This window comes from Thermobia domestica, chromosome 3 (assembly GCF_964235325.1).
Source record: "Thermobia domestica chromosome 3, izTheDome1.hap1.1, whole genome shotgun sequence".
Lineage (NCBI taxonomy): Eukaryota > Metazoa > Arthropoda > Insecta > Zygentoma > Lepismatidae > Thermobia > Thermobia domestica.
Genome location: NC_137456.1, coordinates 35,022,261 through 35,042,776, shown reverse-complemented (window position 1 = coordinate 35,042,776; position 20,516 = coordinate 35,022,261). Strand labels below are relative to the sequence as shown.

The 20,516-nt window shown below is 35.9% G+C and overlaps 1 protein-coding gene across 2 annotated transcripts in view; it reads right to left on the bottom strand.

Annotated features, from left to right (window-relative positions):
- Nucleotides 1–20,516, bottom strand: part of LOC145680274 (uncharacterized) — a 101,876-nt gene that overhangs the window by 55,638 nt on the left and 25,722 nt on the right. Inside the window, exon 2 of one of the 2 annotated variants that reach the window (XM_081750624.1) lies at nucleotides 17,674–18,021. The exons of the other annotated variant lie outside the window; for it this stretch is intronic. Within the exon in view, the coding sequence (XP_081606750.1) occupies nucleotides 17,997–18,021 (25 nt within the window). The 3' untranslated portion in view covers nucleotides 17,674–17,996. Of the gene's footprint in view, nucleotides 1–17,673; nucleotides 18,022–20,516 lie in introns of those variants that run through there. 2 annotated transcript variants of the gene reach the window in all.

Sequence of the window (20,516 nt, the reverse complement as noted above, 5' to 3'; positions counted from 1 at the left end):
CGAACTGACGGTTACAGCGATATTGTATATTTAATTTATAAATTGCTTCCATTATTAATTGTAGCTATTTTGAGCAGCGGTGCTTAAAAGTGCACAATATGTTATAAAGAAGACGAAGAAAAAACGTTAAATATATGTAGAGATATATTGGTGTTCATGTAATGGCAGTTGTTATAACTTTATATAATTGTTTGCTTCGTGTTGCTAGGACAACATAATTATTCATATTTGACGATCGTGCAACGTGGGTTCCTGTCACCACGGCATTGCGCGCCCTCAGGTTGCAGATCGAGGACAAGGCCTCTAGATATAGAGGTTAGCTGCGATTATACCGGTACTGAATAAACAGTAGCGGACAGCCGACTAGCTTGGGGGTTTGGGTAAGGCTAACATCCTCATCCTGTAAAAAAAAAAAAAAAAAAAAAAAAAAACACTTGTTCAGAAATATTCACAAAAGCCTCGGACAAGGACTGATAACTTGGCACGACCTCAGCAAAAGAAAATGGACATGAGATTTGGAACATGGAATATTATAAGTCGTTTTAGGGCAGGCGCGTTAAAATCCGCAACGAGTGAGTTAGAGAAATACAGGATGGACCTAGTAGGAGTTCAGGAAGTTAGATGGGAAGGAAATGGATCTGTGAATTCCGGAAATTTTACGTTCTTGTACGAGGAAGGAAATAAACATATATCCGGCTCAAGTTAAAAACAAAGTTTTTCGTTCACAAACGAATATTACCAGCAATTAAACGGGTTGAATTTGTTACTGACAGACTTTCTTTTATTACTCTTAAGGGAGGGTGGTGTGATATTATTGTGTAAAATGTACATGCCCCAACTGAAGATAAGGATGACGATATAAAAGAGAGTTTTTACGAAGAAGTGGAACGGATATTTTACCAACTCCCGAGATACCATATGAAAATTCTGTTAGGGGATTTCAATGCGAAAGTAGAACAAAAGGATATTTTCAAGCCGATTATAGGGAACGAAAGTCTGCATAAGGAAAGTAAGGACAACGATGTTAGACTCGTGAACTTTGCAACATCCAAAAACCTAATCGTGAAGAGTACAACATTTCCACATCGCGACGTTCATATATACACTTGGACATCACCAGACGGAAAAACACATAATCAAATTGATCTCGTATTAGTAGATAGACGAAGGCAATCTAGCATAATTGATGTCCGGTCGTTTCGAGGGACTGAAATTGACACTGATCACTATCTGGTAACAGCGATAATACGAGAGAGATTATCGTTGAATAAAAGTAATATTCATTGTCCGAAATCAGAGATATTCAATTTAAAGAAATTAGAAGAGAGCCAGCTAAGAGAGGAATACCAGATTGAAATTTCGAATAGATTCTCGGCTTTAGAAGATTCGGAGTGCACTAATGTTGAGGATACCTGGATTGAAATTAGAGATAGCATTAAAACTTCAGCAAAAGAAAAATTGGGACACGCAGAAATACATAGGAACAAATCATGGTTCGACCAGAAATGCATTAAACTAACAGAGAAGAGAAAACAGGCAAAATTACGCAGGCTACAAAATCAGAATGAAATAACTACACAAAATTTCGCAGATATCAGGAGGGAAACTTCAAAAAATTTAAGTAAAAAGAAAAGCGATTTTTTTCAAAGCTAAAATTAAGGATATTGAAAATAATAGTAAAAATAAAAACATCCGAGACATGTATAAGGGGATCAGCGAATTTAAGAAAGGCTATGAACCTCGTGCTTATATATTAAAGAAATCTGACAGTACAGTTCTCACTGATACTAATGGCGCCATAAATAGATGGAAAGATTTTATTGACGATTTGATTAACGTGCAATCAAAAACTAGTGTGCGTGGATTAAAGGAGATACACGCCACAGAACTGTATATTCCAGAACCCTACCGAACAGAAGTAAAAACTGCTATAAAAATATTAAAGAAACACAAATCTCCGGGTGTAGATGAAATTCCGGCTGAGTTAATTTTAGGTGGTGGCGTAGAATTGCAGAACAAGATACACAAACTAATTCTCCATATCTGGAGCAAGGAAGAATTGAGACAAGAGCGGAAAGAATCAATCATTGTTCCAATTCACAAGAAAGGTGACAAAACTGATTGTAATAATTATCAAGGCATTTCTCTTCTGTCAACACCCTATAAAATCCTTTCAAATATTCTATTAGCAAGATTTATCCCATACGCAGATGAAATTATTGGAGATTATCAGTGCGGATTTAGACGAAATCGATTAAATATCGACCAAATATTTACCATTCGCCAAATACTAAAAAAAAGTGGGAATACAATACCTCGGTACATCATCTATTTATTGATTTTAGAAAGGCGTACGACTCGGTTAGAAGAGAAACATTATACAACGTTCTTACAGAACTTGGAATAGCGAGAAAGCAAATTAGATTAGTTAAGATATGTTTAAATGAATCCCAAAGTAAAGTCCGGATAAGAAAAGTTTTGTCCACGAGCTTTCACGTCGAAAATGACCTGAAACAAAGAGAGGCGTTCTCGCCATTATTATTATTTAACTTTGGTCTGGAATACGCTATAAGGAAAATCAAAGATAGCAACCAGGGCCTAGAGTTGAACGGTATTCACCAGGTTATGTCATATGCATATGATGTAATTTAAATAGGGGATGATAGGAAAAGAATAGAAAGAAATGCAGAGATCTTATTAAACGCTTGCAAGGACATGTGTTTAGAAGTAAATGCAGAGAAAAATAAACACATGGAAGTGCGTCGGGTCCGGAATACAGCAAATTATGGATGCGCTAAAATATTAAATAATACTTTTGATGAAGTGGATAGTTTCAAATATCTAGGATCAATATTAACAGAGGAAAACGATATTCACCAAGAAATTAAATGCCGACTAAAAGCAGAGAATTCGTGTTGTTATTCTGTTCAAAATATCTTGTCGTCGCGAATTCTGTCGAGGAATCTGAAGCTTAAAATATACAAAACCATAATCATGCCTGTTGTTCTGTATGGTTGCGGAACATGATCCCTTAGTCTGAGGAAGGAACATAGACTGAAATTATTTAAGAAAAAGATCCTGAAACGAATATTCAGACTCAAGAGGAAAGGGAAATGGCGGAAACTTCATAACGAGGAACTACATAATTTATACGGTTTACCCAATATTGTTAGGGTCGTCAAGTCTAGGAGGCTTAGGTTGGCGCGTCATACAGCTGGAATGGAATGATATACTGCTTTGGATGCATGCCGAATGAATATCTTTGTTTTCTCGTTCATACTGGAGAGTAGCCAATAGTTTACTCAACACTAGTGCTTGTACTGAGAGTGCAGTGTTATGGTTTCTGTATTCCTGCTCAATTGCCCGGTTTTCCGTTTTCTAGAGTGCTTTAACTGTTGATTGAATAGTTTGTAACGCATTTTCTATTTGAAAAGAGAAATTCTTAGCCGAATCTCGTGTCAGAACGATACTGCGGTGATCCGACTGTACTTGGTTGGCAATTGATTGATTATCTCTCCCATTTTCAGTTGTGTCGTTAGATAATTCTGGAACGTACTTTTGGAAACGGTTACCACACCACGAGAGAAAATTGCCTATAAAGTCCAAACCTATTTTGCATTAAGCTAAATGAAACATCGCTAATTCTAGGAACTCGTTTTGTAGTTGCAAATCTGTAATCTTCTGAATTTCGATGTTGGTTTGCAACAATTGACAAGGAAGCTCTAATGGTTCTCGTGATTGGTCACAGTAACCCGACGTGAGGGCTTATTGAAGACTTCTGAACTCATCGTGAAGCTGAGGTAAGCTTTACATAGGTAAGGTATAAGCCAGTATTGATAGTTTGTGAGTATAATTGTTATCAAAATATTCCAACATTAGCGAGTGCAGAAACAGTCATATCTTGCGTAGTGGGTAGAACCGTGATGCTTGTCATACCCAGTATGATAAGGAAGCAACGTTGACTCATTTTGCCTCTGTAGAGGAGAAACGAAGTTATATGTCAATAATACGCGGATTTGTATATTCAAGCTTTTCTTTTTATCATTTTCTACTTGCTATGTTCATCCCAATTTGAGAATGAGCTTATGTAAAGGGAGAAATATCGAGAGAGAGAGACGAATGAAGAAAATATCATTGCTGTTGGTCTGCCCCGCGACTAGTGTCTTTCGGGTATCGAACTTGAGGTGCAGATGCAAAGGAATTAACCTACCAACTGACTTAACCGCTAACATTTTTAACACCCCTCTAGTACCATATTAAGGAAAGGTATATTTTTCTTGAAATATTTACAACGTATCATAGTCACCCATTTATGAGCCTTAGGATCAACCAGTTTGTTATTTATATAATACGTGTCATAGATGAAGGAAATTAGGGCATGCTTTCCATTTTCTGTTTCGTTTTGGTGGTTTCGTCATAAAATTTATTATTTCTGTGACTGGAAGTTTCTTAAAATGAGGTTGATGTCCATTTCGCTTTTTCAGGTTTAGCTTGTAGTTCAGACTTCTAACAAGTTAGTACAATGCCAGATTTTGACGAACGCGCATTCGAGTTATATATTCCATTCACCACTTTTCTTAATGATTTATGGTTGTGGATTGTAAACGAGGGACTCACGATTACCCGTGCAACAAACAGTCGAACGCAATTAGAGTGTACAATACGAACAGTATAGGGTGAAGCAGACGGAGTGGAGTCACTAAAGCGATTTTTAACAACATTATTGAATTCGCTACGATTTTGGATCTGTTTCATCGCGATTGGGTGCTCATAATATAACTTCTACCTATCCTTCCAACAGCTGTTTGGAGTATGGTGTGCTCTATTGGCGTCCACAGAGTAGGTAAGCTGTAGTTATTGATTTTAATGTTTGATACGAGAGAGAAAACGAAACGGGCATTGTCAAAACCGTGTAACTGATCTAGAACGGAATTTGTTCTTATTCTATAACTTCATCCCAGAATACGGTTCGGGAAGCAACCCATAGATGAAGTAAGTTGTCATTCGTGTCCATTACTAGATATACACGGAATCCAAAGCCATAGGTTGCGTGAACATCCATCATCCATTTTGTGGTTATCGAAACAAATGTTTGCAGCCATCCTTTGAATAGAAAAAATTCCTATCTTGTTATATTTCAATGCAAGATATCGTCGCAGATAACAGGGGAAAACGGTGGTAACACTTTAGATGCTTGTCGGGAAGGAATGAAAGCTTAGATTTTTTGCATTCCGTTTCCGTTTCTAAAATTTTATGTACTCCCATACCCCTAAGGGAATGATACTGCCTCTATTAATTGTAATACGGTAATTCGGACTTCCAGATTAGGACTTCTTGGAGGCTTCATTTCCTGATGACAGTAACAAGTACGGGCCATTGGCTAACCCTGGACACAGTGTAACCCTGCTATAATATTCTGTGTTAGGGCACAAATAGCGTCTGTTAGTACGTCAGCTGACAGTTTCCTATCAATGAGACCAGCGCAGATGGCTTCCAACCATTCTATAAAATCGTGCTTTAGGTGGATGTAAAGCAAATCCGGCTAAAATTTTTGATTTAGGCTTTTAAACTGCAAATGATTTAAAGTAATGACAGCTTTTCATGCGCGTGATAAGCTGCACTAGCGATCACAGTTTGCAAATTAGCTTACAATGTTGCCTTTACTGAAACTTGTACTAACGAAGGTTGGCTGCGGAAAAGAAAAACAAAAATTATAAAGGATAAATTCAACAGGGAATAGGAAATGTGTGTTTTAGGCTAGCTTAACTTATACATACTCTAAAATACTATGAATTGTTATATAAGAAGATTTAAATTATAATTATAATCGTTATCCCGAACCTTAGCTAACAATCAAATAAGGAATGATACTGCTGAATTCATAGAGGGGTGGGTTCTTACTTCACATCTGATCACAGCTTCGGATTCATTGTCAACCCTATTACTAGAGTAACGCCTCAGGTATGTTTCATAGAGTAATAATAGAAAATATCCAGGTTTGTGATATACAATGGTTTATTGAGTTTTTTAAATCCATCTTGGTTCTGTATCTTGAAATGTATCTTTTCCCGTTTCTCCCCTCTCTTTTTTAATGGTTTACGTCGGAAGTCGAAAAAGGATTGACCCAAACTGTATCTTCAGATTTTACCTGTTTTACACTCGCATCAATTCGTCGGCACTTCAACGGTACAGTGCATACTCATTCGGTGAATGGGGACACGGGGTCGTTGGATCTGGAAGATCTTCTAATGACAGGGTAGTATATGGTTTCAGATCCTATACAAGGAAGTGGTGGTATAACAACCACCAGGTTATAGAATTATTTTTTGTGGACGCTCTGTATATTTCGTAAAGACTGATCATTTTTTTCGATTTATACTTTATTTTGCGAAGCAAATAAATCCTTTCTTCGGTGGGAATTGCTCCTTTTCCACGCAACTGGACAAAGAACTCTTTCATCGTTTTTTTCATATATATATTTAAAACATTGCTTTTTGGTGAGAACATTTTAGTGAGCGACAAACCTTTTCAGTGTTTCTCCCTGACTTATTAATACGCACAGTACATATTCTGCAGTTATTTACAACTGAATTAAGTTCTTTCTTCAATCATTTATGGAAATACTAGCTGACCAGATGTTCAACTGATCAGAGTGACGCTAGTCACATTACTTTTCCAGTTCCTTCTCTGAGTTTTCACACGCCCGAGTTATCGCAATGTCTCGTGCATCGTGGCCAGTGGACTAAAATTAACATAAATTTTGTTCCGTATTCTGTTTGCATGTGCTTACAGGTCATTTAACTGAGTGGCTTTTAGAATGAACTGCCAACATTCTTCAGTGAACCATTGCAACTCGTATCTCGAACTTTTGTGCTCGAGGATTTTGACTCCGGGTTTAGAAGCCGTAACCACGCACGTCGCGTCGGGAATTAAGTATGACTTTGTGTTAAGGGGCACAAGCTATTAGCCGGAGAAGGACGTTTTCTTACGGCTAGCCCAAACTAGTGAAGTCCCAGGTTCACACACATTGTGCGTGTAAATTACAAACGTGCCCTCCAACATTAGCATTCCACTTTGGAAACTTATTTTGCTGAAGACTAATCTCAATTCTTCAGGATTGTTTCTAGCAGCAAATGGATTGCTTCGTGGGATTATCCCGGCAACTTTTCCCCAGTGCTAATCTCCCAAGTAAGTTAGTGGTGTGAGAAATGCATTTATAGTGAAATTTCAGTCATAATCTCCTATATATTAATCGAAGTGATAAAGGGCTACAGTGCATTTAAGAGGCAAAGTTTGATTTTAGTAATGAAGATTATTATACATATTCTGTGTTAAGTGTTGTGATCATTTCTCTTCGTTATTTTTTCAATAGTATTCCAATAAATAAGTATAGTGTTATCTATTCTAGTTTGTTTCCGTTGTGTATGTCAATGGTGTTTGTGTGTGTTATGGTCTGAATGACCGTCTGATCGTCCGTGAGGCTATCGAACCACAGACATCCGAACCTCTCGGCACCTAATGCTCATCTCATCATTGAGACCGACGAGAGATTTTGAAATAATTTGTAATCCCTTCTTGGAGAGGTCCTTCAACGTCCTACCCAGGTAAGTCCAGATCTTAGGAGAATACTTATTGCTAGGACAACGAACCACGAAGAGACTGGACCTCGAATTGGTTACGAAAAAATGGCAGCCCGAACAGCGACCCGATACCAGGCTGGTTACACTGGATTGCTTACCGCGAAGTGGAGGTCGTCAATTCGCCATACGTGAAAATGACGGAGCTGATGGGGATGCGGTGCCTCATTTAGCGAAGGCTTCATCCAAATAGCAATCACCTTGTTGGAATCCTCTTGAATGTAGCTATTCACACAGCCCTACTGTCACTTGCTGAGAAGTTGTCAATTGATCGTACCCAATGTATGGCTTTAATAAATAATTAATAGGGTGTACGCCAGGTGCTTGGTCAATAAACCGCGGTGCCATGAATGAGACCGATGATTCTTTAAAGATCGACACTCCGTGCGGTAACTGAATGCTCGATTTCTTTTTAGTTTCCGTCAATTGCAATTAACTCATACACTTCTGCCGACTGCGTCATAATTATTCGTAGTTTAATCTACAAATAATAAAAGGAACTACTTCGAGTCTTGTACTTGCTCTGCTCAACTTAATCTAGGAAACAGGTATATTTTATATAACTAAAAATCCCTTAGGACACTAAGCATAATTAACTATTTACTTAGTTTTTAAATAATAACAATAGAACTCTACCTTTTACGTTACCTCTAGCTCTCTTTTTGTTTCAATTATCCTTTTTGTTTTTGTGGAGTTTGGACATTAACTGGGTTTTCATGTGAAGTGGGTTTCCCGGACGGTCTAAGGGGTAGCTCACCCCTTAAGGGTCGATTAGAATTATTTTGATGATTTTTGCCTAGGGGCAGTTATGATTTCCAATAATTTTGAGAATTATTCCCTTTGCGCTTTGCTGGGACCTTGTTCGTTAAGGGAGTTCCTGAAACATGAGTGTTAACACAACATTGAGCTCGCAAATGCTTTGTTCTTCCACATCTAAATATTTCAGATTATTATGATTCTTAGAATGTTCTATCGTGACCGTTTGCAATCTCGTTGGGGTTGCTCTGAAAGACAGTGCTTTACGAGGAAGCGGAATTCTCGGAGTTTAAACTGTAGATTTGATGGCAGTCGAATTAGAAATCTGTGCTCGTCGCATCTGCGGGTGAGCGCGCGCTTTTCCATAACTTTTTTAGGGCAGTTTTTACCTCTTCCGGGTCTCACATCCCTTTTCAATTACATAACTGAGTGCGTCCGCGGATAATCTTAGTAATAAATGGAATTTTTTCTCATCATTCATGTTAGGGGAAACTCGTTGGCAAAGTTTCATCATAGCAAAATAGTATTGTGAATAAGTTTACTCAGGCTTTTTCGTTCGGCTGTGTACACAAGCGTAATTATCGCAAAGCTTGTCAGTATTGCCAAACGCAGCACGCGGATTAACTTCGGCTTCTTCAAATTTAGTGAAAGATTGTAATCAGAGATGAAAATTTTCCGGAAAATTTTGAAACGGAAATTTTTCCGATCCATAAAAACATACTCCACATATTCCTACATCATTGTATAGCCGTGATGTGAGGTGAAAAATTTTCCTCTATATTTTTCCGGAAAATTTTCCGTTGTTAACAAATATCAGTGATGAAGTAACAATTCCTCAGTATTCATAAATTGATTAAATTCATGTATAGAAATGTTAAAAATTGAAAGATCGTTTAAAGAATCTGAAAATTTTCATGCCTCAGACAATTTTCAGTACTATGTAGGATCAAGTGAAACAATTTTTCATGAATCGAAGAATTGTCTGTCCTGGACAGTGATGAAAATTTTCCGATTCATAAAACCATACTCCACTTATTCCTACATCGTTGTTTAGCCGTGATGTGAGGTGTAAAATTTTCTTCAATATTTTTCCGGAAAATGACCGTTCTTAACAAATATTAGTGATCAAGTAACAGTTCCTCAGTATTCATAAATTGATTGAAATCATGTATAAAAATGTTAAAAAGTGAAAGATCGTTTAAAGAATCTGAAAATTTTCATGGCTCACACATTTTTCAGTACTATGTAGGAACAAGTCAAACAATGTTTCATAAATGAAATGTTTTTGTCTTGTATGGAAAAATAGAAGTATTTTTTATAAGTCGGAAAATTTTCATCATTTTGGAACTGAAACTAAAACAAATTTTTGTGAATCGGAAAGTTTTATTGCTCTGTAGAAAAAAATGTAAGGAACTTTCATGAATCGGAAAATTTTCATCACGATGTGGAAACAAGTGAAAACACTTTTCATAATCCGAACAGTTTGGATATTATGTATAGTGACGTTAGGTGGAAAATTTTCCACTGCATTTAACTGCACATTGAGATATACAATCCCTGTAGAGGAAAATTAGACAGCAACAAATTTTAATTTTCCAATTAGATTTCGGGAACTAGAAAATTTTCTAATATATCAAGTTGGGAAGTAAAAATTTACATAGTGTTTCCCTCTCTCTCTCTCTCTATTATAGCTACTTATTTATAAATGTTACAGAATGTAAATCTATAAAAGTAGTAAAGCTATGGGAAAACCGTCTTATGCGTATTAAACTGACGAAATCTAATATTGTAAGATCAAAGGTGGATTCTGAGGGAAGAACGCATTGAAGTTTTTGAAACATTCTGGAAATGAAGAATCGTTAGATTTTCACTTCATGAAACTTTCTAAGCCAATATATATTACCAATAAATTTTACGGCTAAACAACGATGTAGGAATAAATGGAGTATGTTTTTATGAATCGGAAAACATTCATGACTTTTAATAAATTGAAATTTTAAATAATAGAATGGGATATTTGCACTCCAAAACTGATTGTATGTTCACTTTGCATACATACAAACAGAGAGAGAGAGAGAGGAGTTGAGTTAAGTTGATTTTGAGTTTAACGTCCCTTTCAGCAGCGAGACTATATAAGACGGGACCAACTGATTAACGTGAAATCCGAACTACATGAGCTCCCGCTGGTAATTGAAGCCAGGTCTTCCATGCTAAAGGCGCGTATGCTAACCGCTTAGCAACGAAGGGGCTCGCAGATGATGAGAGAGAGAGAGAAACACTGAGTAAAAGTTTACTTCCCAACTTAAAATATTAGAAAATTTTCCGGTTCCCGAAAGCTAATTGGAAAATTATAATTTGTTGCTGCGTATCTAGAAATTGAATTTTGTAGCTGAATGTGCAGTTAAATATAATGGAAAATTTTCCACCTAACATCACTGTACATAAAAAGGTTCAGTTCATCCAGTAAACTGATAATAACTGAACCTTGTTAAAACTTACATCTGTTGATTTGCCACCAAAGACAACAATTTGCATTTCAAATCTGAGGTCACATAAGCACATGCTTCAGAAATGTTCAAATACAGTTATCTTGCCACGGCAATTTTCCAATGTCACTGAGAAAATAATCGGCCCATCTGTTCCTGCTTTGATTCACATAATTTCCCCGAAGTACAACATTTTCCAGTCCTACTATAGATAATGCATGTTCAAACAAATATCCGTCTCTAGTACCCACATAGTTATGTAATGCACAACACGCTTTCACAATATCTACTGCAAAATCTGACTTAACATTCCGTGCTCTGAGGAAAATAATTCTCCATTTATTGGATAAAATCCCAAATGCACATTCAACAAATCTGGGTGCACGACTCAAGCTATGATTAAACCTCTTTTTGTAGGTGACAAAAAACTACCAGTGAAAGGACGAAATATGTGGTTAGATAAGCCGAAAGCTTCGTCTCCGACAAACACATATGGCATAATAGGTCTTTCCGTTCCCGGAAATGGCATACCTCTCGGAATGTTTAAAAAGTTGTTCTGCATCTGCCGGTAGAAACGAGAGTTCTTAAATATTGAACTATCGGAGTCTTTACTATACGCCCCAGGGTCAACATAAAGAAATCTGTAGATTGCATCAGTCACCGCCATCAACACCGATAGAATAAAATTGTTTATACTTGCGGTGCAAAGATCCAGTCATGGTTGGTTTCACAATTCCAATGTATTTCCCGTCGATACATCCTAGACAATTGGCTAAATATTGCGTTTTTTCCGAAAACCTCGAAATTTCAATCCATCTTTCTTCAGTGAATACAGGAAAACTTTCTTGTTTTAAGATACCCCAGATCGCTTTACACACGTTCCTGGCTGTTTTAAATTCAGTTGAGTTCCCAATTCTATAGGAATAATATAAATCAAGAGGAGAGCATCCACTTTCCAAGTACCTGTAACAATGAAATAAAAGTTCATCCAACGTCTGCGACCATAATTTGCATATACAAAGTAGTAATTTGCTCTAATACATTAGTTTTGATTGATTGATTTTGAGTTTTACGTCCCGTTTAGCAGCGAGGCTATATGAGACGTGGACCTACTGATTAACGTGGAATCCGAACCACATGAGCTCCCGCCGGGAATCGAACCCGGGTCTCCCGCGCCACAGGCGCGTATGCTAACCGCTTAGCCACGGAGGAGCTCACCTCTAATACATTAGTATAATGTACATTATAACAGTGCGCGAACTAAGGGGCAAAAAGGAGAGATATCAGCGTCTTTCAGGACATCGTTAATCGCTTGGTCTAGTACCACTAATTTATTGACGTCCTTCTGTAACAGCTCCAAATTTTTGCTTGATATATTTTTTGCTTCAACGCAAATTCTGCGTTAGTGTACTTTGTGACGTTTATTTGGATCCGTACAATTTGTATGGTGCATGCCTTCCGCTAATTGTGCTGCCATCTGGTAGTACTGAAAGAAAGAAGAATAGAAGAAAAGGAAGAAGAAAAACTCCAGAGGTGTAAACTAAAGTTTGGTGTAAGTGTGTGTGTGTGCGAAAAATGACTCGTCAAAAATTTCTTGAACGTGGCAACGCCTCGACGCCACACTCATTTAAAAATTATGAACCACGTAATATTATTGAAACGCTAGAATTATATCCAAAATTCCATAAATAATCTGTAAAAATAGTAATCTAGATATTAGTGTTTTTTACAAGTATCTCGTAAGTTTTTGTTAAAGTAAATATACCCCATGAAGTATTTTATAACAAGAGGGGATTCAGGACGAGACAGTTTTGAGATGAACAAAGCATTCGGCGGAATTGTAGTGAAAAGGATTTCTGAAATACCAATTAATATGAAAATATCTTAATTATTCGATTTTCTTCAATGTAATTGCTAAATATTACAGTCATCATGTTCCTTTGGAAACCTGTTTCGTAAATCATTAAAAGAGAAGTAAAGGACAATAATTGTAAGAACATTCATCAGATTTAGAATGGAAAGACTTTTTAACTCGTGATCATGAACGTTAGTATGCTTCGACGGACTAAGACTTTGTTCTTGTAAGAAACTTCAAAGTATTTCTACGAACCCACTATGAAACAGCGGCAAGGTAAATTGTAAATCTATACTGTGTTACAGGTACGTTTAATTATTCATAATAAATGGCACTGAAAGTATTTAGGTATGTTTGTTCTTTTTCAAGGCTGCATGACAAAGATAAAAACGTAGCTGTTGAATTGCTTGTAATTGATCTGTGAAAATGGGTGATGCTCTCACCTATTTTCTTTATCACGCCTCAGGTCTCCTCACAGGTGAATCCATCCGAATCTGAATCGTTACGGTGAAGTAAACTGCACATTCCTGGATTATTGGGCGATTGTCGAAGGGACGTGCTTTCTGAACCTACAAGTAATATAGTGCAATATTATTTCGAGGTAAAGAATTGTGCGTACTCTATGAGAACCGTCTAATGACGGTACGTGCCGGGCTGCGCAAAGCTGTACCGTAACAGAAAGGCGTTCCCTCTTAGGGACCAATCAATTAATAATATTTTTTTTTTTTATTAACTGATTTGTAACTAGGTGTTGTAATATTTGACAGATTTCATTTCTCATGATGTGCTATATGCGCTAAATTGAAAGTATCATTGGTAATTATTGTGTTTGTGTATTTGTAACGTGTAGTCATGGCATAAAGTGAAAATAAAAGCTTGCAAACTTTGCTTGAAGCTATTAATAAAATTAATGATACTGTCAATGATGCCAAACAACAAATGCGATCACTTAATGGTGTTGTTAATGATACCAGAGAACAACTCAATGATGTTATTAATGAGTTAAATACTAAAACAGATGAACAAGTAAAAAAACATCACAATGAAACTAAACAATGGTTAGAAAAATGTTTTGATGGTGTTACAATTGGAGTATCGACGTTACAGGAATCTGCTATTAAATTGAAAAGGAGCTTAGAAAAAAGTGTAGACAAAATTAATCGTGCAGGTTCAGATAGTGTTAAACGATTTTCGACGCAGTTAAATAATGAGTTCGAGTCACAAAAGAAAGAAAGTGGTGAAGTAAATAGTGTTGTAGTTACTAATACTTGTACAGATAAAGAATATGTGTACACTCCTAGTCCAGTTATTGACGAAAGTTCTTGTTGTCAAATTACTGTAGCACATACGCCTAGTCTGAAAATAGTTGATAAGCGGCAGGTAAAAGAAAATTGTATTTTGTGTAAAGGGTTGGATAACATTAACGAGCTGTGTGCATACCGTTAGCGAAAAACAGCACTAATGTCGTCGTTTATTGTAATGAAGTTGGAGGAAAAATTTGACATCAATGCGCTTACTAGCTAGTTATCGCAAAAATTTGAAAGTGTCCCATGTAGTATACCGCTTAATGAGTTAGAATGTATCCCCGTCCGCACTAGTTGCTTTTAATTTGTTAACGTAACGATTATCAAACTAGGTAATGTTGAAAGTAATCTGCACAGTTGTGAATTAGTAATCAGTCAAGTACAAGTTAAGGAAGGCAAACAAATAACTTTATTTGTACTCATATGCACGATGTCTGTAAGTTCAAAAATCGAAGATAATAGCTTTGAGTTCAGTAAGCTTCCCAATTATAGTGATAACTTTATCTCCTGGAAAGAAAAGAGTTTAGTTTGCCGTGAAATTTTCAGTAGCGTAAAGCATATGTCTAGCAAACTTATCAAAAAGCGCATTAATTTACTAGCTTACAGTAAAAAGAGTAAGAAAATTAAACGAAAGTTGCATAGAGACCGTAAGAAAGTGAAGAAATTATTCCGCCTATTGCATAATTTTCATAAATTCTCAGTCTTGCGTTCCAATCTCAAATGTAGATTTGAATACCGTCGTAGTGTAATGATAGAGCATGATACACACAAAAATAATTCTGCTTTTGTCTCTGAGTTGTCTTCCAAAAGTTCTTGCACGAATGACAGTAACTTTAAACCTAGCGATCATAGTAGATCATAAAGTATTGAATCAGTTGTTGCATTAGGTGCACACCGTAGATCATTTGTAAATGGTAAGAATTGTAAAATTTTTCAGAAGACATTCGTCAGATTATTAAGTAAATCTCACACACTGGTAAGAACCAGAAGTATATATAAATGCAAAATGAAATGTAGGTCAAAAAAGTTTGTTAATAAAAAAAACGTATATTAATTGCGTCATTACTACGACAAAATCCAAACATATAGGTGCATCAAAAAACCAGTTTAAAATAAAAAGTCAAATTAGAGATCGATTGAAATTTCGAAAGATGCTAGTAAAGCGTGTTAAAAGTTTTCGAAAGAAAGGCAGAAATTGTGAAGATTAAGGTATAGTTCAAAAGTTAGTGAATCAATCTTCTAATATGAATCAGTGTTTTAATTTAAAAAAAAAAAAATAAAATAAAATAAAACTTGGTAAGCGTTCCAAGTATCGACGCAGTGTTGCCATAATGATTGAAAAATTAAAAGATGCAAAGTTTATTGCTAATAAAGTGAAAGTCATGCAGTTCAGTGTGTTAAAATGCAAAAGAAAGAGCAATATTTTGTTCGATGTTGCCATCTGCAGTGTTTAAAAACAAAGTGCATATATCAATATGGTGTGTTCTAAAAGTAAAGCTATGATTAGAAATCACTTAGTCACTTGCGATTTCACGTACATGATGTTTTGGCAAATGAAACCGTACAAAATTACTCCTGAGCTAGAGAAACCAAAGGTAGGCGTAGGTTAAATAGATTATTACCTTCCGCCTAGTTGTTTATTTTATATATATGATATCTGCAACGATTTCTGAATTGTCGAAATATTAAAATTATTTTTGTAATCGTCGTCGTTTAGAGATAATACCTCAAATTGACATTTTGTTGAATTATTCTGTATGTAGTAGTTTAGATGTCAGCCCTGCTAGCCTTCATTTAAACGGAAAAGCAAATTACTCTGAGCTGAAGCATTTTGCTATTGTAACAAACGAAATCTATGACGAAAATGAACATGTAAATTGGAAAAATAAACTTATAATGGCTGACTATCGCGGAAATGAAAAAGTTAGAAAAAGAAACGAGAAATATAATGCATCCCAAGAAGGAAAATATAAAATAAAAGAAAATGATTTGGTACTTTTGTTGCAATCACATTTGAGTTCTGCTGTAGACAAAAAAGTTTGTAAGTTCTTTATGCTCTATAAAGGTCCCCTGTTTTGTAAAAGTAAGATTTCAGGCAAGATATGTGAACTTGTAGATCCTTTAACCGAAGAATCTTGTGGTGTACATTCTATTGATCGTATCAGAGTGTGGAGACCCACTCAGAAAACTAGGAACATTTGGTTAGAATTAACTAAAAAACATATTGATGAAAAAGGATTTGATTCTGTAAAAGAAAGTTGCGAAAAAATTGATTCTTGTGAACCTGAAACTTTAGTAAATGTAAATTTCTTAAATGTAACGAAAGTTAGTTGTCTTTTTTCAACACGAGTGGAATTAATAAGTTCAGTATTCAGCTGTTGTTGAAAGGACTATTAAAATGTGATACGTATTTGCAGTACTTAAATGATAAGCTAGATTGTCGACATCGTACTCTTATATTAGCTTAAATTCATTTGCTGAATCCAAAGCTAAATAGACGTGACGTGTAAAAAAAAAAAAAAAAAAAAAAAAAAATCACGGACATGATTGTGCTCTAAATATTAATGTGTATGAAAATATTGTTCAATAATATTGTTATGTAAAAGAAATATGAGTCGAAAACTCTCGTTTACATGAATTATCATATTGTCTCGCTGATGTTTTGCGACAAGCTATTGCAACTAACAGTAAGATCTTAAATCATCCATTGTATGAGGTGATTCGCTTAGCATTCATATACTATTACTGATGTAAACGATGATATGCTCTAATTCTATTAGAGTGAGAGTAAGTTTTTATGTGTCAGTGGAATACTGTAACACGAGTGTTGAATTATGAATGGCAACTCCCCCCTCATTTTATTTTTAACCTTTGGGTTTATTTTGTATGTTGTTTTTACACCTAACTCAGTAGAAGCTCTTGTTGCCATTTCAAAGGGGTGCGATGAAACTATGAATGTATATCGGGGAAGGGAGACTTATAAATTTAAGTGGATAAGCGCTGGTTAGTGAAAAAGTGTGGCAGACTTACTTCTATCCTGCCTCACTCTTATCGTAACAGTATGAAAGAGTGGTAATACACCTATTTTTTGTAGCCTTTATATTTAAATAATACGTAGTTTTTGTATTTGTGTATAACAATTATGTTTTCTGTAACTTCTTTGTTAGCATGATGATGTAAGAAGTTCGAGAATGTTTCGTCATTTATGCAATTTTAAATAGAATATGTGTAGAACAAGTTCGCTTATTTCCTATTGTGGAGTATTGAAAAGTGTAGTTTTTATTAACGTTTATTTCGTCTATTTGTCTGAGAAACCAAATACGTAATTCATAATGTCTTATCGTTCATGTTTTCTAGTTTTTGCATAATATCGTAAAGTAAGGAATGTGTACATTTTATGCTTAAATAATGTCATATTTCTGTGTAATGTTTGTATTATTTTTAATAATAAGAGCGGATATAGCAATATTGTAAGTAAAATATTAAAAACATATCATGAGAATTATTTGTACATCAATTCTGAGTCAGGCGTATGTAATTGTTTAATTAAGTAACAGTGCCAAAAGTAAAAAAAAAGGGAAAAAACTCTTTATATACAAAAGCCCCATAAATTTTTATATATGCGTATAAATGCCCAACGAGTTCATCGTTTTTCTGCGTTAAAATGAGACATTTTCATCTGATGAAGTGCTCGCCCGACGAAAGTTCTTATAAAATTCCCAATGAACTAGTGTTCTGACTGACATTGGAACAGTGATTATTACTCAAATAAAATTACAGTACAGGGTTCTTGAACGTTTACCATTATTCACTGGTGCACGTACATTCCTTTCTGCCGCCAATGTAACTGCTCCAAATTTTTGCTTGATATATTTTTTCGCTTCAACGCAAATTCTGCGTTAGTGTTTTTTGTGCAGTTCATTTGGATCCGTACAATTCGTATGGTGTATTCCTTCAGCTAATTGCGCTGCCATCTGGTAGTACTGAAAGAAAGAAGAGTAGAAGAAATGGAAGAAAACTGAGAGAACACCAGACAATAAACTGAAGTTTGGTGTAAGTGTGTGTGTGTGGAAAATGACTCGTCAAAAATTTCTTGAAATTGCCAACGCCTCGACGCCACACTCGTTTAAAAATTATGAACAACTAATATTATTGAAACGCTAAAATTATATCCAAAATTTCATAAATAATCTGTAAAAATAGTAATCCAGATATTAGTGTTTTTTACAAGTATCTTGTAAGTTTTTGTAAAAGTAAATCAACCCCATGAATTACTTTATAACAAGAGAGGATTGAAGAGGAGACAGTTTTGAGATGAATAAAGCATTCGAAGGATTTGTAGTTGAAAATGGAGGTCTGAAACACCAATTAATATAAAAATATATTAATTGTTCCACTTTCTTCAATGTAATTGCTAAATATTACAGTCATCATGTTCCTTGGGGAAACCTTTTTCGTAAATCATTAAAAGAGAAGTAAAGAACAATAATTGCAAAAAGATTTATCAGATTTAGAATGGAAAGACTTTTTAACTCGTGATCACGAAAGTTAGTGTGCTTCGACAGACTTAGACTGTTCTTGTAAGAAACTTCAAAGTATTTCTACGAACCGACTATGAAACAGGGGCAAGGTAAATTGTAAATCTATACTGTGTTACAGGTAAGTTTAATTATTCATAATAAATGGCACTGAAAGCATTTAGGTATGTTCGTTCTTTTTTCAGGCTGCATGACAAAAATAAACACGTAGCTGTTGAATTGCTTGTAATTGATCTGTGAAAAAGGATGATGCTCTCACCTATTTTCTTTATCACGCTTCAGGTCTTCTCACAGGTGAATCCATCCGAATCTGGACCGTTACGGTGAAGTAAACAGCGCATTACTGGATTATGGGACAATTGTCGATGAGATGAACTTTCTGAACCTACAAGTAATATAGTGCAAAACTATATTATTTGGAGGTAAAAATTGTGCGTACTCTACGGGAACAGTCTAATGATGGTGCGTGCCAAGCTGCGCGAAGCTGTACTGTAACACTTCATGGTTCGATGTAAAAGGCCCTCTACTAAAACATGCGGTTTTAGCGCATCGTCAGTAGTATTAGCTGTCTTTCTGAATAGGTTCTCAAATATGGGGATCTTCATACCGTAAACTCTTCCAATCTATCTTAGGACTTATGGTCAGATGACATATATCTACGCAATCCGCTTCTTGTCCGTACTTAGAGGATAATTCCTGTTTAATTGTCATCGCGATAAGAGGTCGGCCGTCACATTGTTTCTTTCGCTGACGTTTTCAATCTTAAATAGATACAGCTGTAGACGTATTGCCTAACGCATCAACCTCAAGTTTATATTTTGTTATTTCTGATTTAGCAAGTTTAGAGGCATCTGTTCTCACTATAAAGCGTCTATCCGCGAGCAGAAAATGAAAGTACAGGATGGGTTTTGTTATCGATAGAGCCTCCAGCTCCGGATCCGAATAAATAAGCTCGGCTAAACTCAAGGATTTGGAAAGGTAGGCTATTGCATGGTCCTTGTTATCATCTTTAACTTGTGCTACGTAGGTACCCACAGATGTCATCGCTGCTGGAATCTGAATAGACGATTACGTCTTGGTGGTGTCAAAATGAGCTAAAATTGGGGCAGATATAAGACGCTACTAAAGAGTGTCCCAAGCTGCCTGCTCAGTTTCTCCAAACTCGACTTAGCGTTCTTCTTTGTTAACAGTTCGAGGGTTTTTAGCATCCTTGAAAAATTTTGATCATGAAAGCGATAGACCGAACAAAGTCCTACAAAATTTCTAACATCCTTTAGGTTGTCAGGTGGGGCACCTTAAAAATAGCCTAAAGTTTAGTAGGGTCTACAGGAAAACCTCGCTTTTCTAGCAATATGACCGGGAACAGAGGCCTCTTCATGCGCGAAGAAACACTTTTTAGAACTAAGTTTAAAATTAATTCATTGAGTCGGGTTATGATAGCCCCAGTCCTATCCGGCAAAGCTGGAAAGAACGAACTAGGACAAATGACAACATTCAAGTAGACCATTAAATATTTCCATTTTATATGGGAAGGACCACATTCATCAGATTTTTGAAAAGAGCTGGCGCTAGCGCCAGGCCAAATGGGAGAAAAATTCAAGCTTATCACTGGTACAGACAAAGGTAGTTTTCTCTATGTCGCTAGGTTTTATGAGCATTTGGTGGTATTTCGATTAACGGTCTAATGTAGTAATACATTATGTACCATTGAAGAACGTTAGAACCTCGTCTATGCGCGGTATTGAGTAAATATTTGGCTTCAGAATAAGTTAAAGTTTTCTATAGTCGGTACAGAAGCGATACGTATTGTCGTTTTTAGGAACAACAAAGACGGAACTGTGCTCCGGTTCCTTCGTATAATGTTGCCATCCAGCATTTTCAGTACCTCTGCCACTATTACTTCTCTCTTTTCCGGAATCTCCTAATATATGGAGCCCGAA